General features: G+C 39.7%; 1 protein-coding gene across 1 annotated transcript in view; it reads left to right on the forward strand.

Annotated features, from left to right (window-relative positions):
• Positions 1 to 13,336, forward strand: part of GALNT9 (polypeptide N-acetylgalactosaminyltransferase 9) — a gene marked incomplete at both ends in the record, with an annotated part of 113,739 nt that extends 100,403 nt beyond the window's left edge. The window contains 4 exons of the mRNA XM_079544075.1: positions 3,346 to 3,483; positions 5,703 to 5,798; positions 12,742 to 12,909; positions 13,190 to 13,336. Of these exons, the coding sequence (XP_079400201.1) occupies positions 3,346 to 3,483; positions 5,703 to 5,798; positions 12,742 to 12,909; positions 13,190 to 13,336 (549 nt within the window). The remainder of the gene's footprint in view (positions 1 to 3,345; positions 3,484 to 5,702; positions 5,799 to 12,741; positions 12,910 to 13,189) is intronic.
• Positions 13,337 to 17,460: the final 4,124 nt, after the last annotated feature.

The raw sequence follows: 17,460 nt of genomic DNA on the forward strand, positions 1-17,460 counted from the left end.
GTGGGCAAAGAGTTGGAGGAAGACTTCTTTTGTGCTGGTGAATGCTCAGAGCAGAGTGTCATAAACTTGCTTCCTATATTGCTTCCTTGGTGTGTGAGTTTTGTTGTAGGCTCTGGAGTGGTGACACAGACTTACAATTTAACTGGAGCATGATGTTTCAGGTTTATGCGCTTTCTCAGAGAAAGTCTGTAATTTAGGATGCCATTAAACTTTGAGGTGTTCATATGCTACAGTACTGAGAACTAGAGAAATGTCCATAAATAAATATCATGATTCATCATGAGACTCCGCAGACCTCACCAGGATAAAAAACAATGTGTGCAATAAAAGAATCCCACATTAACTAGCTTTATTTTCTACAGGGTGAGAGTTGCAATGTGGACACGTTCCACTTCTTACTGTGCATGTGAATTGTTAATGGCAGGTGGGGGCCCCCAGGAATCCACGTAATATAAATATTAGATAAACTGCAGGTTCAATTTACTACTTGATTCTGGAAGTATATCTCATGCTATATTTCCACAGAGCATAATTCTTTTAGAGAAGAGATATGTGTTATAGCACAGTCAGGTGGAAGCTGACTGCTGTTGTATCTTTTAGTGATATTTCCATCCAAATTATTCATGTGAAGGGGCACAGAGAGAGCAGCTGAGGGGAAGCACACACACTTCTGTAACTAAGGATAGTTTTGTTAACCCTTACGTGAAGGATTTGGCCAAAGATGATTGGTTGAAGTAAATGGAAACAGAAGATGTTCTATCTGAGCTGAAAAATATGCCAGTCCAGCTGTATCACTGTGAATATTTACAGTTATGACCTAGAGTCCATCGGAGTCATGGGAGTCCTGGCATAGATTTCACCAGATTTAGTTTTGTCTTAAATACCTACTTGTGCTTTGATAACTAGATAATATATCAGAAGGTATTCTAATTAATTTGTCATGTTTTTGAAGATACATACACCTAAAGGAGTCATGTTTCATTTTCCTCTGTGATGTCTGAGTACGTTAGATGTTCACACCCATCAGAATTTTAATTACTGCTGTTTAGTATTGGGCATTCTCATAATATTCACAATATTGTGTTGAAAGTTAGGTCTCCATGAAGGTGTGTTTTGGTTGCTACTTTTGGCTAATTGCAGGGAATTATCTTGCCTTAGCAAGGCAATACTGCCTAACACAACGTTTTTGTGATAGTAGGAGGAAGACAAAGCAGGGCTTACCTAAGCTTTTAGGGGCATTTTGGCCCTGCCTGCATCCATCTGAACAAATGGTGAGTTTCTAGCAGGAAGGTGAAAGAGAAATAATCTTTGAAAATTTGTTTACTTGATGCTCTCTGCAAACAAATTCTGAGAATATAAAAGACATTTAAATAAACATTCACACCAAAACATGATTTCCTTTAATTTCTCTGAGATTACTTATTGATGTAGTTTGCTGCACGGAGCCATATAACAGTGTTTTAAAAAAACAGGCACATCTATATACAAAGGCATAAAATCAGCAGAAGTATTGAACATTAAAATATACTTTCCATAAAATAAATTGATTGATAAAACGTACATCATAAAAATAACCCCATTAGCTTTCAGGAAAAGGAAGCTAGCATGTTAGTGTCCACAGAGTCGTTCTGCTGTAGTAGTCAATCTAGTTGACCTAAGTAGTTTACTGGTCAAAGCCATAAGAAAAACTTTCTGTGAGAGAACTAGAAACCTTACCGCTGAGTGAAAAAGGATGAGTCTGCATGCTACATCATATGGGCTCCTCGTTCCTGTACCATCATGCAGTAACCCCGACTTAATGACTGTAGCTAGTACGGAACAAGGCACAGCATTTTCATAGCTGCTCAATTTGCTGCTCTTGTGATCTGTAGAAATAGCCTAGCGAGCAAGGTGTTACATTTCTTCACTATAGAATGGAAGAGAGACAAGTAAAATACATGTGTTCTGTATTTAAAACCCATCCAAATTACCCCTTTCATAACGCACACCATCTTTTCCCTTCTAAGTTACTGAGGGTCTGTTCACAGTGTGTACCTGGTTGGTGGCTGGACACACCTGCAGTCTTATCCCATAGCCCCCTGTAACCTTCACCAGCAGGTCAGTGTAGCACTATTGCACTTTGCCAAATATTTGGTACGTCCTGTTTATGATCTATTCCTCAACAATTTTTATGATAAATAAATTTTATACTGAATGATTTATTGTACTGAGTGCCTCCAAGAATTGCTCTCCTTCCATTTAGCCTGAAGTAGAACATAAATTAACATTCATTTGAATGGATGCTGCATAGAAAGCTCATGACAAAGTATGCATCAGCAAGCAGCAGTGAGCACAGCAAACTCTTTATGTGGCAAATGGAAAAACCTGTTCAGTATTACACTCGTATTCTCTCCTGAAAACAAGGCATCTGTTGGGGATTCTAATAAACCCCGAGCTAAGACTTGCTGCTGTCTTGTAACCCTGCATCAGACACCACTTGGAAACAAATATTTCCTCCAGAAAGATTTCTGTACAGGGCAGTTAGGATAGATCCATGCAAAAGCCACCAATTTCACTCCATGTAATTCTTTCAGCATCAGAAAATATTTATAAATTAGGTAACTCAGTGTCTTGATGTTGAGCTACGATGATTTATCCTGGTTTATCTCTACAGACAATAACTGACCTGGTCGTTTTGAAATGTTTGAGTCTGATCGTATCAATTTATTTTTGATATGCTTTTATGGAATTTTTTAGTCAAATGTGATTTAAATTCTGGGATTGAATTACAAAGAAGGTATTGAGTTTAAGTGCGTTTTATAGCTTAAGTCTGTGAATGAGCTCCAGTTCCAGTAAAAACTGAATGCTGGTCTATGCAAATGTTTAATGGGGCTTAATTGCTTTTTGAGCAGCTCTGCTTTGAAGTTTTAACAGGTCTGTTCTCATTTACATTCGTGAATACCCAAGGCTGTTAATAGTCTAAACCATGATCAAGCTGCTAGATCTTAGATCAGAATTACAGCTAAATTCCTTATAAATCCGAAAGCAAAGGAGTTCAGGTTTGATTGCAAACTTTTAGAATTGCTGTATGTTAACAGCATTCACATTGATTTTTTTATATTTTGATTTATGTTTGGGGTTTTTTTGCTTGTTCATTATCCTTATTTTTCTACTGACTTGCATTAATATTTATTGTCTGCTCTCTGCAGCAGCTGTTTGATGAGCTGCTACTTACAAAAGAGAAAGTAGAGAGGGAAATACAACTTGGTGTACAAAATGAACTCCAATTTGGTTTCAGCAAAAAGAAAACAACAACAAACAACTGTAAAGTCAATGTGGCGACTCTATTCTTTTTCTATTTTGTAGAACCCTGGAGTTGATTTTGGAGATGTTTCTGAAAGAATAGCTCTACGACAGAGACTGCAGTGCCGGAGTTTTAAGTGGTACTTGGAGAATGTCTATCCTGAAATGAGAGTCTATAATAACACAGTCACTTATGGAGAGGTACTGTATGTCTTTGAAAACATGATGGCTGCATTACAGAATTCTTTCCATCTTAGTGGTGGGTGCCTGTATTTGCTTCATTAATTCATTTTTGCAAATCCTCCTAGTTGGGGATAAAAAGCCACATGTCCTTGTTCAGATGCAGTTGAGGCTACCATTTGGCAAGCTTTTATCTCTTCAGAAAAAGCCATTAGAGAAAAATTATTCTGCTGTTTTGTGCTCAGAATCTGTATTTTAATTTCTGCCTGTGCACAGTAATAAGTAAGACCCTGGAACAGCTACTCTGAGACAGCTGAATGGCCAGTTAACCCTGATAAAATGATGAATCCAAATGCACTGGAGATGTGTAGATGATTTGGTTCAGGTCAGCTTTCTGGATCATTTCTTTTCCACCTGTTAAACAGCCAAAACCACTGTATATGGTCTAACCTGATCTTTTAGGTCAGACATGCCTTCTGTAATTTTTTAAGGGTTCATCCAGTGCCTGTAAGGTAAGGGCTGCTATGTGTCTGTGAACTGGGACGACGTTCCAGGACAGTGTTTTTAAGACTCTGTGTTAATTGTCTGCCTGAATTAGGCAATAAATTTTCACACCAGACGACTACATGGACATTCTTTCCTGCTGTCCCATCTTAATGACTTATATAAAAATAAGTCAGGCCCTTCAGATATTGATACAAAGTGCAAGTTTTATTGCATAACACCGCTCTGTATCCTAATATAACTATCTCTGGCAGTAACCAAGGAAAGACATTTAGGAAGTTCAACAGGAGCTATTAGTTACTGTCAGCTCTGAAAATGCTGCTAAGAAGAATATTGGCAGTACTGCCAATGCTGTGTCAATTACACCAGACGGGTAGGAAGCTGGGCTCCAAAAATAAGTTTGTTTCTGTTCAGTGGTCGCATTCAAAGTTCTCAAGTCACACAGGAAGTTCAACAATGCAAGTATCCAATGCATTAAAATTTATGATAAATTGGAGCCACACAAGCTATCTAGCTAGTACAAACTGGAATCGTCCTCTTTCTTACATGCCCATAATAAAAAAACTACAAGCTTCATCCTAAATGATATAAAGCTTGTTATTAGTATTTTCTCTTACGGCTATTTTTCTGGAGGAAAAGGTGTTTGAATTTTCAAGACTTTAAGGAAAATAAATGTATTGAGTAGATGTGAAACATATTGAAACAGTAGTAAAAATATATTTCCTAGTGACTCAATTCACATTTTTAAAGCTGTGTCATAAAGCTGTCTTCATGTTCTTTAGCCTTTATAGTACGAGTCATAAAATAAACCTCCTGAAATTTAATTGCTAGGGAACCCCCTTATCCCATCAGATTGCCTGTTATGTTCATGCACTATAACATAAAGGATTATTTACTGATTTTCCAACAAATCAGGCTGCAGCTATTCCTGTACTGTAGGGGTGGCCAGACAAGTTGTTGAGTCGAAAGTCAAAGCAACTTGTTGACCGATTCAAATCGCCCATCTAAACAACTTCTCATTTAAGAGATCTGTGAAAATTTTCTGTGTCCAAAATGTGCATTAGTACCTGCAGCCTGAAGAGCTCACAAGAGCTCCAGCACAGTTTCATGGACTTGTAAACTCTTCTTGTCTGGGGAGATGCCTAAATTTTTGACTTGATTGTTTCTCTGAACCCCGTCTTCAAATATATGAACCCCTTCTGTGCTGCTTATCATTGCTGCATCCTTTCAATTATGTAAATTGTGTTATATTCTTAATTGAAATAAAATTGTTTAATATGCTCTTTTTGTTCTTATATACACAATAGGAGCAAATAAAAGTGTGCCACAGCCAACACCAGCCTGGGCAGTTCCTTTGCTGTTGGGTAAAGCCACATTTCAGCATGTAGGGTCTATCTCTTTTTCTACACAAGGGTAATTTGGAGCAAAATTTGGCCTGAGTTTATAGAGTGCATTTTATGGGGTTTTGATCCTTGAGTAATTGATGAAAATAAAACTCTGACTTGAGTTGATAATTCTGTAAAGACAGGAGGTTGTCCAAATGATCTGTCTTTTCCTGGAGAGACTGCAAAGTTAAAGTCCTGTCATGTATGGAGAATGTTCCTCAGAGAAGAGGAGAATAGTTTTATCCACCATTTGTGTCAGTAGTTGTAGTACAACTAAGCTTTGTCTGGGAAGGACTTGCATCTTACAGAACAGTTTCTAATTCAATTGTTTTCCTTCTGGTTGGGCTATAGGTGCGTAACAGCAAAGCCAGTGGCTACTGCTTAGATCAGGGAGCTGAAGAGGATGACAAAGCAATCCTTTATCCATGCCATGGAATGTCCTCTCAGGTAAATAATTTAAATCCCATAATTATTGAGGAAACTGCAACTTTAAGAAATTTTCAGAAGAAACAAGAAGTAATTTATTGCGTTTGAGTATGGCAGTATCTCTTCATGTTGTAAAAGAAAATCTTTGACTTCCCTCTAGTCTTTTTGAGTGCCCTTTCCCAGATCTTACAACATGCAAATCTATACTCTGAAGATGCTAATAAGGAAAACAGAAAAATAATGATAATTTGTTTTAATAATGGAGAGATGATTATCAAATTTAGACTGTTTGTTTCCACGAGCAGCTCTTCCCATTGTGACTTGGCATATTTTAGGAATCATACCTCTTTACCTTCAGTGTTGATTGGTCCAATAGGTTCCTATGCAGAAATGTTTCAGCAAGATGCTGATGTGAGTCCCTGAATGGGCAAAAAGTTAAGCACATATTTATCATTAACTTCGAATGCAATTAAGAATATCTTTTAAATTGATACTTCTCTAAAATTGAACATTTGGGTTTTTTTAGGTCCCTGTGAATATTATTTTCTTACAGATGTCTGGTGAATTTGAAATGACATTTCTTCTTTCCTTGCTTAATAATGATATTGTTTTTTAGATACAAGTTGGTTATTATTTAGACCTAGGACTTGAGCTACTTCTAATTAATCTAACTCTAGTTTCATTTAAAGTACTGTCCAAATCAAAACTACATTAATGAATGTTCTCATGTGTAAATAAACTCTGACCTTATCAGGGACTTATGGGAGTTCACCCATATGTGTATTGATTTGGAGTCCTGGCTCATACATTGCCATGGAAGCATAACAGGAGTTGTGAAATATAAATATTGCCTACTGTGGTTAATTGGAAGCTGGTTAAGAGTCAAACCTCATTAGAGCAAAGAGGATAGACTGTAATTCTAACTGACAAAATGTCCAGCCTTGGCAGAATCATTACAGTACTCCTGACTGACACTTTCACAGTAAAGGCAGAAGGGACAGAGTAAGGTAACAAAATAGTGTTGTTTAATTAGATGTAAATGAGTTTTCCAAGAAGAGTAGCTAGAGACATCGAGACACTCGGGGAGCTGAGTATCTTGCTCCATTCCAATTTTGACCAGAAGGCTGCAAATTTAAGTCTTTCTCTAAAGTGCCTTTCCAACACATAATCATGCTAGCACTGAAAGGAAAAATGAAATAGATATTTTGCAACCTAGATGCGATTCTTAAAATTTTGGGGCCTAAAGCAGCTCACCTCTCAGATAGCATCTAGCTCTGACCAGTTTCTTTCATCCATCTCAACCAAGCTTTCTGTTTACTTTGGATGAAAACTTAAGGAACAAATCATTGCCTGTAAGTAATTGCTGAATAAACTGGGCAGCTCTTCTCAGGTGCAAATAACAATCTATAAGTTACATACTGCCCAAAATATTGAATATGGGTGGTGACCAATTCAGTCTCTTCTGGCTCAGTTCCACTACTCGTCTCCAATATCTCATCTGTTTGAAATTCCCAAAAAAGCCTTTAAAGTACAGCCACAAAATAGAGCCCTCTTATACTAGCATTTTATAAAGGCATAGAAAGAGAAAGTCACTCTTCTCAAGCCCTTAAAATCCAAAGTAATCTCTGCATGTGAGAATTATTAAAGTATGAGTAAGGCAAGAAGTTAATCTACCAAGTCATTCTGCAGCAGTTTCCATTTCACTCAGTAAGAAATGCCAGGCAGAAGGCAAAGGTGATGTTTTATCTAAGTTGAGTATTTCACAGACAAGTATGGGTTGGAGCCACTCAAATGCAGCCAAGTTAATTAATGATTACACAGCTGGAAAAGTTCTATCATCTCATCACAATTTACAAAATTAATTCAGTATGAGAACTACAGCTGCACAAACCCTAATCAAGGATATTCAAGCACATAGCATAAAAGGTGTTGACAGCAAGCTTTTTAATATATTAAATAAACATTTTTAAAGCCCCTCTTATGATCATCCTGGGTGAGCATAGTTATCTGTTATGTTTAGCTTTCAGTTTCTGACATTTTTCCTTCAAGCACAGGGCGTATAATGACCCTGCTGAGTTGAGATTTGGGTTAGTTGTACACACCTACTGAATATTAATGGCAATTAACATGGCACTCATTCTCCCAGCTTAGGTTATCACTGGTGCTTGATGTATCCTACTGGCTTGAAAACTTCTCAGTAGTTAGGAATATCTAAACAAGGTTTTGCATTGGCCTGAGTTGATTTCAGAACTCACTTTACAGAGGAGTATTGTCATTTTGATGTGGGTTCGTGAGGCCTGAAGTTGGAGTCTAATCCCTTTCAGGAAAAAAAGATTTGCAAATGCTCTTGAAAGAGCAATGGGAAACACCATCCGTAGCTAGAGGAATTGTCAGGAAAAGAAAGGAATATACCTGGGGAACCCAAATGGCTTGTCATATGCAATCACCTGTAATGCCCACTGGGTCTACAGCAGTGCACCATACCCTTTTGTTTTAAAAAACAGCTTAAAAAAAAAAAAAAATGGAAAAAAGAACAACCCCAAAAGTGGCACACAGGTGTTGAACCATCTGAGAGCAACTTGACGGCCTCAGTGGAAGTATTCATTGTCCTGGAGTTTATCTTGAATGCTGCAATGTGGAGCTGAGCACACAGCATGTGAACTGAACAGCATCCCGGATGCAGGGCCTGGCTCCCTCCCTCCCTCCCTCCCACACTCCTCTCCCTTTCACACCACACAGCAGTCGTGGTGCTGAGAGCTCCTCGTGCTGAGATCAAGTAGAAGGGAGAGAGATCTCTGTGCTCAGATTCCTGGAGTTTGCGGCCATACAGACAGATGGAATAAAAGCAGATGAAAGGCCTCGCTTTAACTGCTGCTTCAGGGCAGATATTTAACATTTTTCCAGGCAGAGCTGTGTTTTTCCATAGCACACTGGATAGCATATCCCATCGCTCAGAGCAGGGCAACGGATGGAAAGGAAATTGCTCGGCAGAAGCAGTGGGTGGCATTCTGTTAAACAACCTGTGTTTGTTACGACAAGCATTCTGGATATTTAAGACATTTCAGGCTCTGTTTCATTAATGTTAGCTTACAGCTCACCTTATCCGGCATTGCTGAGAGGTTGTTAAGTATTTTGTTTTGCTGGGGAAATAAGAGCAAGGGGTTACATTTCCCACGGAACCCGACTGGACTCATCTGTGTGTCTCCTCCAAAGTTACCTGCTGATCTGTGCTTTACTCACTTGACTGGAAATCGGCAGGGATGGGTTCTCTGAAGTCAAACCCTTCAATTAAGAGCTGACATTTACCTACCAGCTTATGCTCCTGAGGACCATCTTCCATAAGCATCACTGCCTGCTATTTTTTTAATCAGTTGTAGTGACTTTGGTAAACAACCTTTGACGTCACTTCCATTCTGCTCAGATTTCTGAAAATGGAAAGGAAAAGTGTCCTGTGTTATCGTAGGCACAGCAGATAGCATCAGGATTAGATCCTGGAGTAGGGAACACAGCTCTAGGCTTCAGCACGCGAGGTCCTTCTTCATTAATGGGGCATTAAAAATACATTTCTGTTCTGCAGCTTGGGAATGCGTGGGTATGTAAGGTTCACAGCCCACCAGGACTTGTGTAGAGGGGTTTTGTTTGTTTGATTTCACCGGGTTTGAATATGCCTCGATAAAGGGGGGCTGCCATTTGATTTTGTCTGACAGGGAATAGATTTGGCATGATGCATCACACCCACAGTTCTAATGCAAATGCAGAGGTTGTCATTTCGTTTTCAGTATGGAAGGGACAGTTGAGATTGAATTTGAACACAGAGAGTGTAATTTTCATTACTCCATTGATTTGTATTCCAGTTCCTGTTTTCTAGTCTGCAGTACTAAGCAACTTATTGTAATACTTATCATATTTGTGCAGTTTGTATTGTCTCTATGAAGTGATGATATCAAGTCTTTGGAGGGAGACATTATTAATCATATAATGAATCTTAATTTGAACTTTGATGAACCTTAATTTCAGATCTGATCTTGCAGAAGCAGGCACTAAAACGTTCCTGCATCACGTGGCTTGAATTGACGTGATGGCTTGGATGCGCTTTCAGAATTTTGCTTTATTTTATTTCAGATGTGCCTAAGTTTTTATAATTTTTGGAACTCTCAGCAGAAAGTACAGATTCAGGAAAATTATGCTGATGCTGTTCCGTTTGTCTCATCATTGTAAGGATATCAATTTCATGTGCCAAGCCATCTTTTATTCTGTTGAGCTGTCACACATCTGCCACTTTTAATATTGGAGACAGTTGAGCAGAGTTACTGTGAGTTACTTCCAGGGCTCAAGCAGCAGCAATAGTTTCAGCTTCTTTACAATGCTGCCTTTCTGAGGTACCTGGCTGCTTGATGCTGAGGAATGCAACTCTGGCTGTAGAGATTCCAAAGACAAAGAATATTTTAGACCATTTTAATATCTGTATAGAAAACACTGCTCCTTCTGAACCACAAGGGAAATCAATCTGACAGAGCCGATAGCCCAATATAAAAGGTGGCCCTGATTATCTTGATAAGGCAAAGCCAAGCAGGGTGGTATTTTTAGACCCACAGATTATAATGAAGATGGCAAGATGAACATATTTCCTACCGAGTGTAGTTTTCAGCAATGCCTGCAGTTCATTGCTGAGTACTCACTGGTTCTTAGAAGTGTGAAGTAGACATGTTTTACTTAAAAACAGGAATGTGGGATTTTTTTTTTCCCTATGGGAAAAACACAAGTTCATGTGTCAGAGTCAGCAGTCCATTTGAATTTTGAATCACTTTGTTGTTGAGCTTCTTTTCCATATGTCCCCAGTATCCCTATAGGCAAAAAAAAAAAAGTCTTGATTCATTGTGCAGAAACAGTGCCTCGACTGATGCCACTGCTCATGCCAAGGAGAATCCTCCTGTGGTTATCTCTATGCTCCCTGTGGTGTGGGCTCTGCCCTAACTGTGTGCTTCACACGGATGCTCTGAACAGAAGTGGCAGGTGGAGAAAATGAGCACATACTCTGTCAGAGGGCATTTGGTTTGGGAGCGAGCAGACGGGGCTTTTTTACCAGCAGAAAGATGTAATTATTCACAGCGTGGTTCTTCTGAGGTTAATAAGGACGGGTGAAGAAAGCTAGACTCTAATTCAGGTTTTTTTGATTGACTCTTAATGATGTCTCGTGCACTGGCCAGTAGCATCCAATAAATGCCAGACATTTCTGACCTGCCTTCCCTTTCCTGTTAAGCAATTCTAGCCACATAAGAGCAGAAAGATGAGGCAGGCAATGAACTTCCCAGGTGATAATTGTGCCTCTCCAGTGGCTCCAGCAGCACCCCAGCCATAAAGCTGACTCTGTTGCGCAGCCTTTTGGCCACTGTGTGCTGCACTTGAGTACTTATAGGGCAAAATATTGTGCTGGTGGAATGCCTCTGGACTGCAACGCAGAAATGAGAAGTGGATGCTTCAGACTCAGTAGAGCATAATTCTGCTGTAACAAACCTGCACAGAACAGAGCCATGCTGGACATTTATTGAAGAGGTATCTATAAGTTAGAGAAAGAAAACAGGAATATTGTATTTCCAGCTGCATTTCTGGCTGCATGATCTAGAGAATGGAGAGCACAGGGATGCCATTGGGATGCCACTGGGCCTCTGTTCAGTCTGCTGCCAAATTGACATCATGCATTTTCTGTCTGGAATCACCCTCAGAAGACTCTCCCTCAACTGTCTGGAGAGAAGCAGTAACGAAGGTTTTGATGTTTGTGATGTATAAATGAGGACTCCATCATAGTTATCTCAGTGTTATGTGCTAGGCTGTTGGTACAGCCTGCTAAATGAACATCCTAAACTCACCCCACTCTGTAGGAGAGGGAAATCGCATCTTGAGGATCTGGCAGAGAGGGTTTGGAATCAGCCATCGTTCATCAAGGGCAGCCATCCACTCCTTTCACCTGGAGCCTTCTGTGGACACAGAACAGCTCTCTTCCATCACAAATTTGCATTGTGACAATTAGCCCTGCTTGACAGGAGCCACCTACGGATACTTTCTTTGTCCTTCAGTATTTTTCCTTTGTCCAATATGATTGCAATAAAATACATTCTGGCGGTCTGAGATTCCAAGAAACCAATTTTTCACCTCTCCTACATACGGATTTTCTTCTCTTGAGGGCCATTGATGTGAGACAGGTGAAATCATCACTTAAAATGGAATAAAGATAAAAATGACTCTTGCTTTGTAAAAATTCATGTCTGATTGTGCTGTACATGTTAAACTGCTGGTACTCACCAAAACTTTTATCCTGATTAAAAGACAAAAAATACTCCAAAATAATCACTGGCTGTCACCTGAAGCATATTTACTGCCTGCAGCGTTTATCACATCACCACATTTCAGAACAGTTAAACCTCACAAAAAGCTGAAATATCAGTGTCATTCTTCAGTGTGTTATTATGGTGACCTGAAGAATATGTTAGCAAATTATTTATTTCCCTCAGGATTTTTTTTTTTTTCTCTTTTATTTTTGGTTACTGGATTTTTTCAGTAGCGTTTATTTACAAAAACTAATTAGAGCTGTTGCTATCGATAGCCTCTAACAGAGCTCTTAAGAGCAAACTGCACAGCAAATTGACATCGTGTCCTTGTTCCATCAAATCCTGCTGAGTGGGTATGATTTACATATTGATTACTTCATCTTCTTGATTGCCCTTTTGCACGAAATATTGGGCTGGGAATGGTGGGGAGCATACTCTGTGTCAGGACTCTGTGTCCTACGAGAGACCTCGGGTTGCTAAACCAAGGTTCTCAGGCTCTGCCCTGGAGCACAACGTACCAGAGTGGGAAGGGCCTGACCCACAGCACGACAAAGGACCGGAGCTGCTAGTTGGCCTGGTGTCCCATGGCTGGGACTGTGGGGCCGTGGTGAAATTGTTCCCTTTGCTTTTCTCCCCAGCTCGTTCGCTACAGCTCTGATGGTGTCCTGCAGCTGGGGCCGCTGGGCTCCACGGCCTTCCTGCCTGACTCCAAATGCCTTGTTGATGATGGGAAGGGCAGGACGCCGACTCTGAAGAAGTGTGAAGATGTCCTGAGACCAGCACAGAGGTTCTGGGATTTTACACAGGTGCGGAAAAGCTCAGAGAGCCACGCAGAAGGGAACTGGAGAGAAAGTGACTGGGAGGATGTTTTAATGGAGATCAAGAAGGTCTTTAGAGGACTACTCTAGGAATCTCCCTGATGATTTCTAGGATTTCTCCCCTTTAAACTTTTTATCACTTGAACTACAGAGAATGTTCCGGGCTTTTCAGAGTGCTTTGTAGAAATTACAGATCTAGCACTTTTTTCTCCAAGTCTTTCTGACATTTTCTTGTCCATTCTTCTAACCCTTCTTTTCTTTCTTTCAGAATGGTCCAATCATCAGCAGAGACACTGGCCGTTGTCTAGAAGTGGAAATGTCAAAAGATGCAAATTTTGGGCTCAGATTAGTTGTACAAAGGTGCTCGGGGCAAAAATGGATGATTAGAAACTGGATAAAACACGGCCGACATTGATTGCTGGGGCTGAGAGGCTGCTTCTCCTGCCATTGCCCATTGCTCAGTGTGCCATATCTTGCAAGGCATTTGTCCTAAAGCAAACTAGTTTGAACAGGACTTGGATCTAAACTCCATAGTTGAGCAATCAATGGAGGAAAAAAAAAAGAGGAAGAAAAAAAAAGCAAATACATACATGCTCTCTTTGACTATTTCTTGCTACAGTAGACAACCTGGGAAGCTTAAGAAGAGTTTTCTGTTTATTTGGAAGTCTTGGGAAGATCAGAAGACTCAGAAAAGTGTGTTCCTAAGCTCTCCTAGGAGAATTAATAGACAGATGTTTCTATGAGTTGAGAGATCCCAATACTGCCTCATAAAGAGAGTTCTCTGATGGGTAGCTTTTTAGCTTTAAGTTATTGACTGGTGCACAAATCCTATGGTGAATAATCATGTGCCTTTTTTATTGTACTTCGTATACGAGAGGACTGGAAAAATCCTACCTTTTCAGCATGTCTGGCTCATTGTACTAAAACGAAGACCTGTAAATAACACTGGTAAACATGATACAATATATGAGAAATTTCAAGGTTGATTGTTTAGGAGTCTCTATCTCTAGAAAGAGACTATTCTGCATATGTTTACAGGTGGTTCTCAACCTTCGAGCTGCTAAAAGGCAGCATTTTAGAGACCTCTTCCATAGACACAGATAAACGTTGAATAGGTAAAATAACCACGTTCCATTGTATTGCCACATTTTACATTTCTTGACTGTAAAGGAGTCACAATATAGCACTTGCATATTTAACTCTTTAGAGGCAGTAAATGTATGGGTGGATATGGAGAGGCCTCTGCTGGCCTTCGAGCCCCAAGTACAGGTTCAAGGCTCCCATCCTGCAGGGCTGTGCCTGCAGGTACACTTGGTGTTGTTCCAGCGACCGCCTGGAAGCCGGAGGCAGGGAACACTGGATGCTCGTTACTTCTGCAAATAAGGTGACTTAGTTGCCAACTGTGGAATTCAGCAATTTGAAGCTTCCATTTTGTTGCCCATCTTGTGAAAATGTCAAATGTGAGCAAACATGCTTTGTGAGCACTGTCTAGACAAATTTCCTGAACAAACCAACAAAGGCTTTTCAGTATTTGAAAACAAACACAAACCTAGTGCTACGAGAAGAAGTTCGAGCAGGCGTGAACTAGGCAGCTTATATAAGAAACGTTACTCTGAAATATAGATATTTTACTGTAGTTGACCTGGTGACAGCATATCTGTGAACCTGCATTTAATATTGTATCCAATGGCTCATGCAGTGTCTGTGCAGGGCAGCCAGAGCAATGGCAGAGCCTTGCCCAAGAGGCGGTCGGAGCCGATGACCACAGCCACGGTCAGCAGGCTTTGGGTGCGGGTCCACGACAGACAGCTTTTCACTGCAGTAAATTCAGTCACACTGAATGACAGAGACAGCATCTTAACTTTGTTGTTTAATATTTTGTAGTACTTTTAAAAAAGGTTTTGTTTTGTTTTACTGAGCTAGGAAAATAGGTAATTGCAGACACTGCAGTACCATCAATCTTGGTGATCTGTTTCTTGAAGAGCTTTTGCCGTTCCTATTTCAAGGCATGCTGAACAAAATAAATTGGAAACAAAGTTAATTTTTCAAGGGCATGGTATGTAATAAAATATTTACTTTTAACATGCAAATTCCATCAGTTGTTGTCAACTCTTGGTTGGCATCCAGAGAGCACATCACCATATTTTGCCCCATTTTATTTTTGCAATTGTGTGTACAATATGTAATACAAAGTCTGGATTTAAATTTTTTTTAATTTTTTTTTTTTTGGTGGCTAATAGCTAATCTTTATTTATGTCACATGCACCAGGTTATGCATGAATATATGCAAAAGAATAATTATGGCTGAGGTTCTAATATAAAAATGGTTTAAATTCTGCATTTATGGTTACTTGACCTCTAGAACAGCGTGCAGGGAGGGGTAACATCTTGAATTAATCAAGCATTACGTTAAAATCATGGATGGGCTCAGTACTGAATCCTTCTTGCAGGGCTGAAACAGAGGTAGGAAGATTCAGGCTAAATATAGATTGGGAGCAGTTGCCCTGCGTTTAACCTCATTATGTTAATCTACCAGACAATTACAAAAGCCAGTCACCGTCTACAAGGCAGGTGTTGAATTCTTGGTATAGAACTTCTATTTGTAAGTGACTTTTGATCTTCTCTCAGATACAATTTGAAAGGGGAAAACCGTATGGAAGTTTTATTCTTTCTTTTGTTTATTCTAACAGAGTGTTATGGCATGGCTGAGGGAGGCAGGAAGACAGAAGGGAAAGTTACTTTTACCTGGTGAGTTCTGGGGGGAGCAAAGTGGCAAGTTGTTCACGCCTTGTGTAGTCTTTCAGTTAAACACAGCTAACTGTGAAGGAGCCACAAAGGTGAAAATAGTTATACGTGTGCATACAGTGTGGCAGCTCGATGCCTCACTCCTAGGAATGTAAAGTTACTGCACCCAGCAGAAGCGAATATGCTACATGTTGGTTCTGTTTTTTTCTTGACAAATGGTCAATCTAGACTTGATCCTTGGTTAGCAATAGGGCAGCAAGCTTTTCAACCCTTTGCACAGGAAAAAGGAGAAATACCAAATCTGCTCCCCTGAAAAATAATGCTGTATTTGCTGTTTAGAAGCTTTGAAGCTGAGAAGACCAGATAGATGTGCTTTTACTGTCAAAGATTTTAAGCAAAAATTATTACCCTTCATTATCACACCACCATAACGAACATGAATTGGCTGTCCTGGGAATTACATGGCTGCACTTTTTTGGTGCTCAGTGCAAAGCATTAGAACGTGGCCACGTGGTCTAACCAAGGGTCAGTCCTGGCAAGCTTTGAGTGCAGAGGTCACGCATCGCTGGAAGCCTGCAAGAACCAGGCTTTCGGTATGAGAAAGAATGCAGATTTCTGTGATAGTTAAATGGCTCTGAGATTTATGGAATAATATAAAAGAATTCAAATAACTTAAAGGTAAGGTTGGTTTTCTCTGTGATTGTCAGGGTGTTTTTTTTAAGACTTAATGAAACAATTTCTTATATTTAAGAAATACGTCTGTTGTGTTCTTTTTCCTTTGGTCTTTATCTGTCTGAACCACTGCTTTGACCGTGGTATTAACATGGTAAATCTGCATGTGAGAGAGTCTTAAATATTCTCTCATAAAAGGAGACAATAATAAAAAAGGCTTGAGTATTATCTGTTTTAACCAAAGTCTATGGGTCTCTTGTCAGTATTTCACCCGTAGTGTAATCCAAAGTCCTGCTTCATGTTGTTTCAAATGCTCAGTCATGTTTCCTGCAGTGCAGATAATCTCAAAAGTATTTAATGCCTTGTAGAGGAAATTCAGATAAGAAGAGTATTTTTTGTTTAAGAGATTTTGGAGTTAAACACTATCTCCTGGGACAGAGGAATAGAAGGCAAGGAGCACCAGTCTGAGTATGCTCCTATCCTAGGCAAGCATGACAAAAAATACTTTTGTAAGCATGTCAAGATCCTTTTAAAACGAGTTTGAATCTTGTATGGAAAAAAAAAACCTTTCAGAATTCTCTCCTTTGAGAGCTATAAACTGTCTTTCAAGCTGAATTTGTTCTTGGCTGGAGTGAAGCCATTTGTTCCTCAGCCAGACTTGTTAACCAGCTTTATCGGCTTAGTGGTTCTGAGGCATGGTCACCTCCAGTGGAAAGGAGCTGAGAGAAGGAAGAAAGTTTTTTAAAGGTGTCACTGAAGGATTTGATTGATTGCACTGGAATTAATAAATGTTGTACTCCTCCATGAGGCATGAGAACTCTTCAGGAGCGTCCCGCATCCCAAAACTAAAAGCTGGTTCCACAGACAGAATACAAAAACTGAGGCAGTTCTTCACTCTGAAAGCGTCAAACCATCTATCTCAGTTTAATGATTTGGAGCTTGACATGTCTGAACATCAAGCCCTCCTTGTCCTTTGGAAACTGCTCAGATCTCTTTTCATCAGCCTGCTCCTTTATAAAAACAGTTTCAGTAGATGAGAACCTCAAGTGCTGTGTGACAAGGGTTGTAATCCATCTGACATAGGACAGTCGAAATTTTAAATGCTTAGGCCACGTCTAATAA

This window comes from Tetrao urogallus, assembly GCF_951394365.1.
Source record: "Tetrao urogallus genome assembly, chromosome: 17".
In the NCBI taxonomy this organism is placed as follows: Eukaryota; Metazoa; Chordata; class Aves; order Galliformes; family Phasianidae; genus Tetrao; species Tetrao urogallus.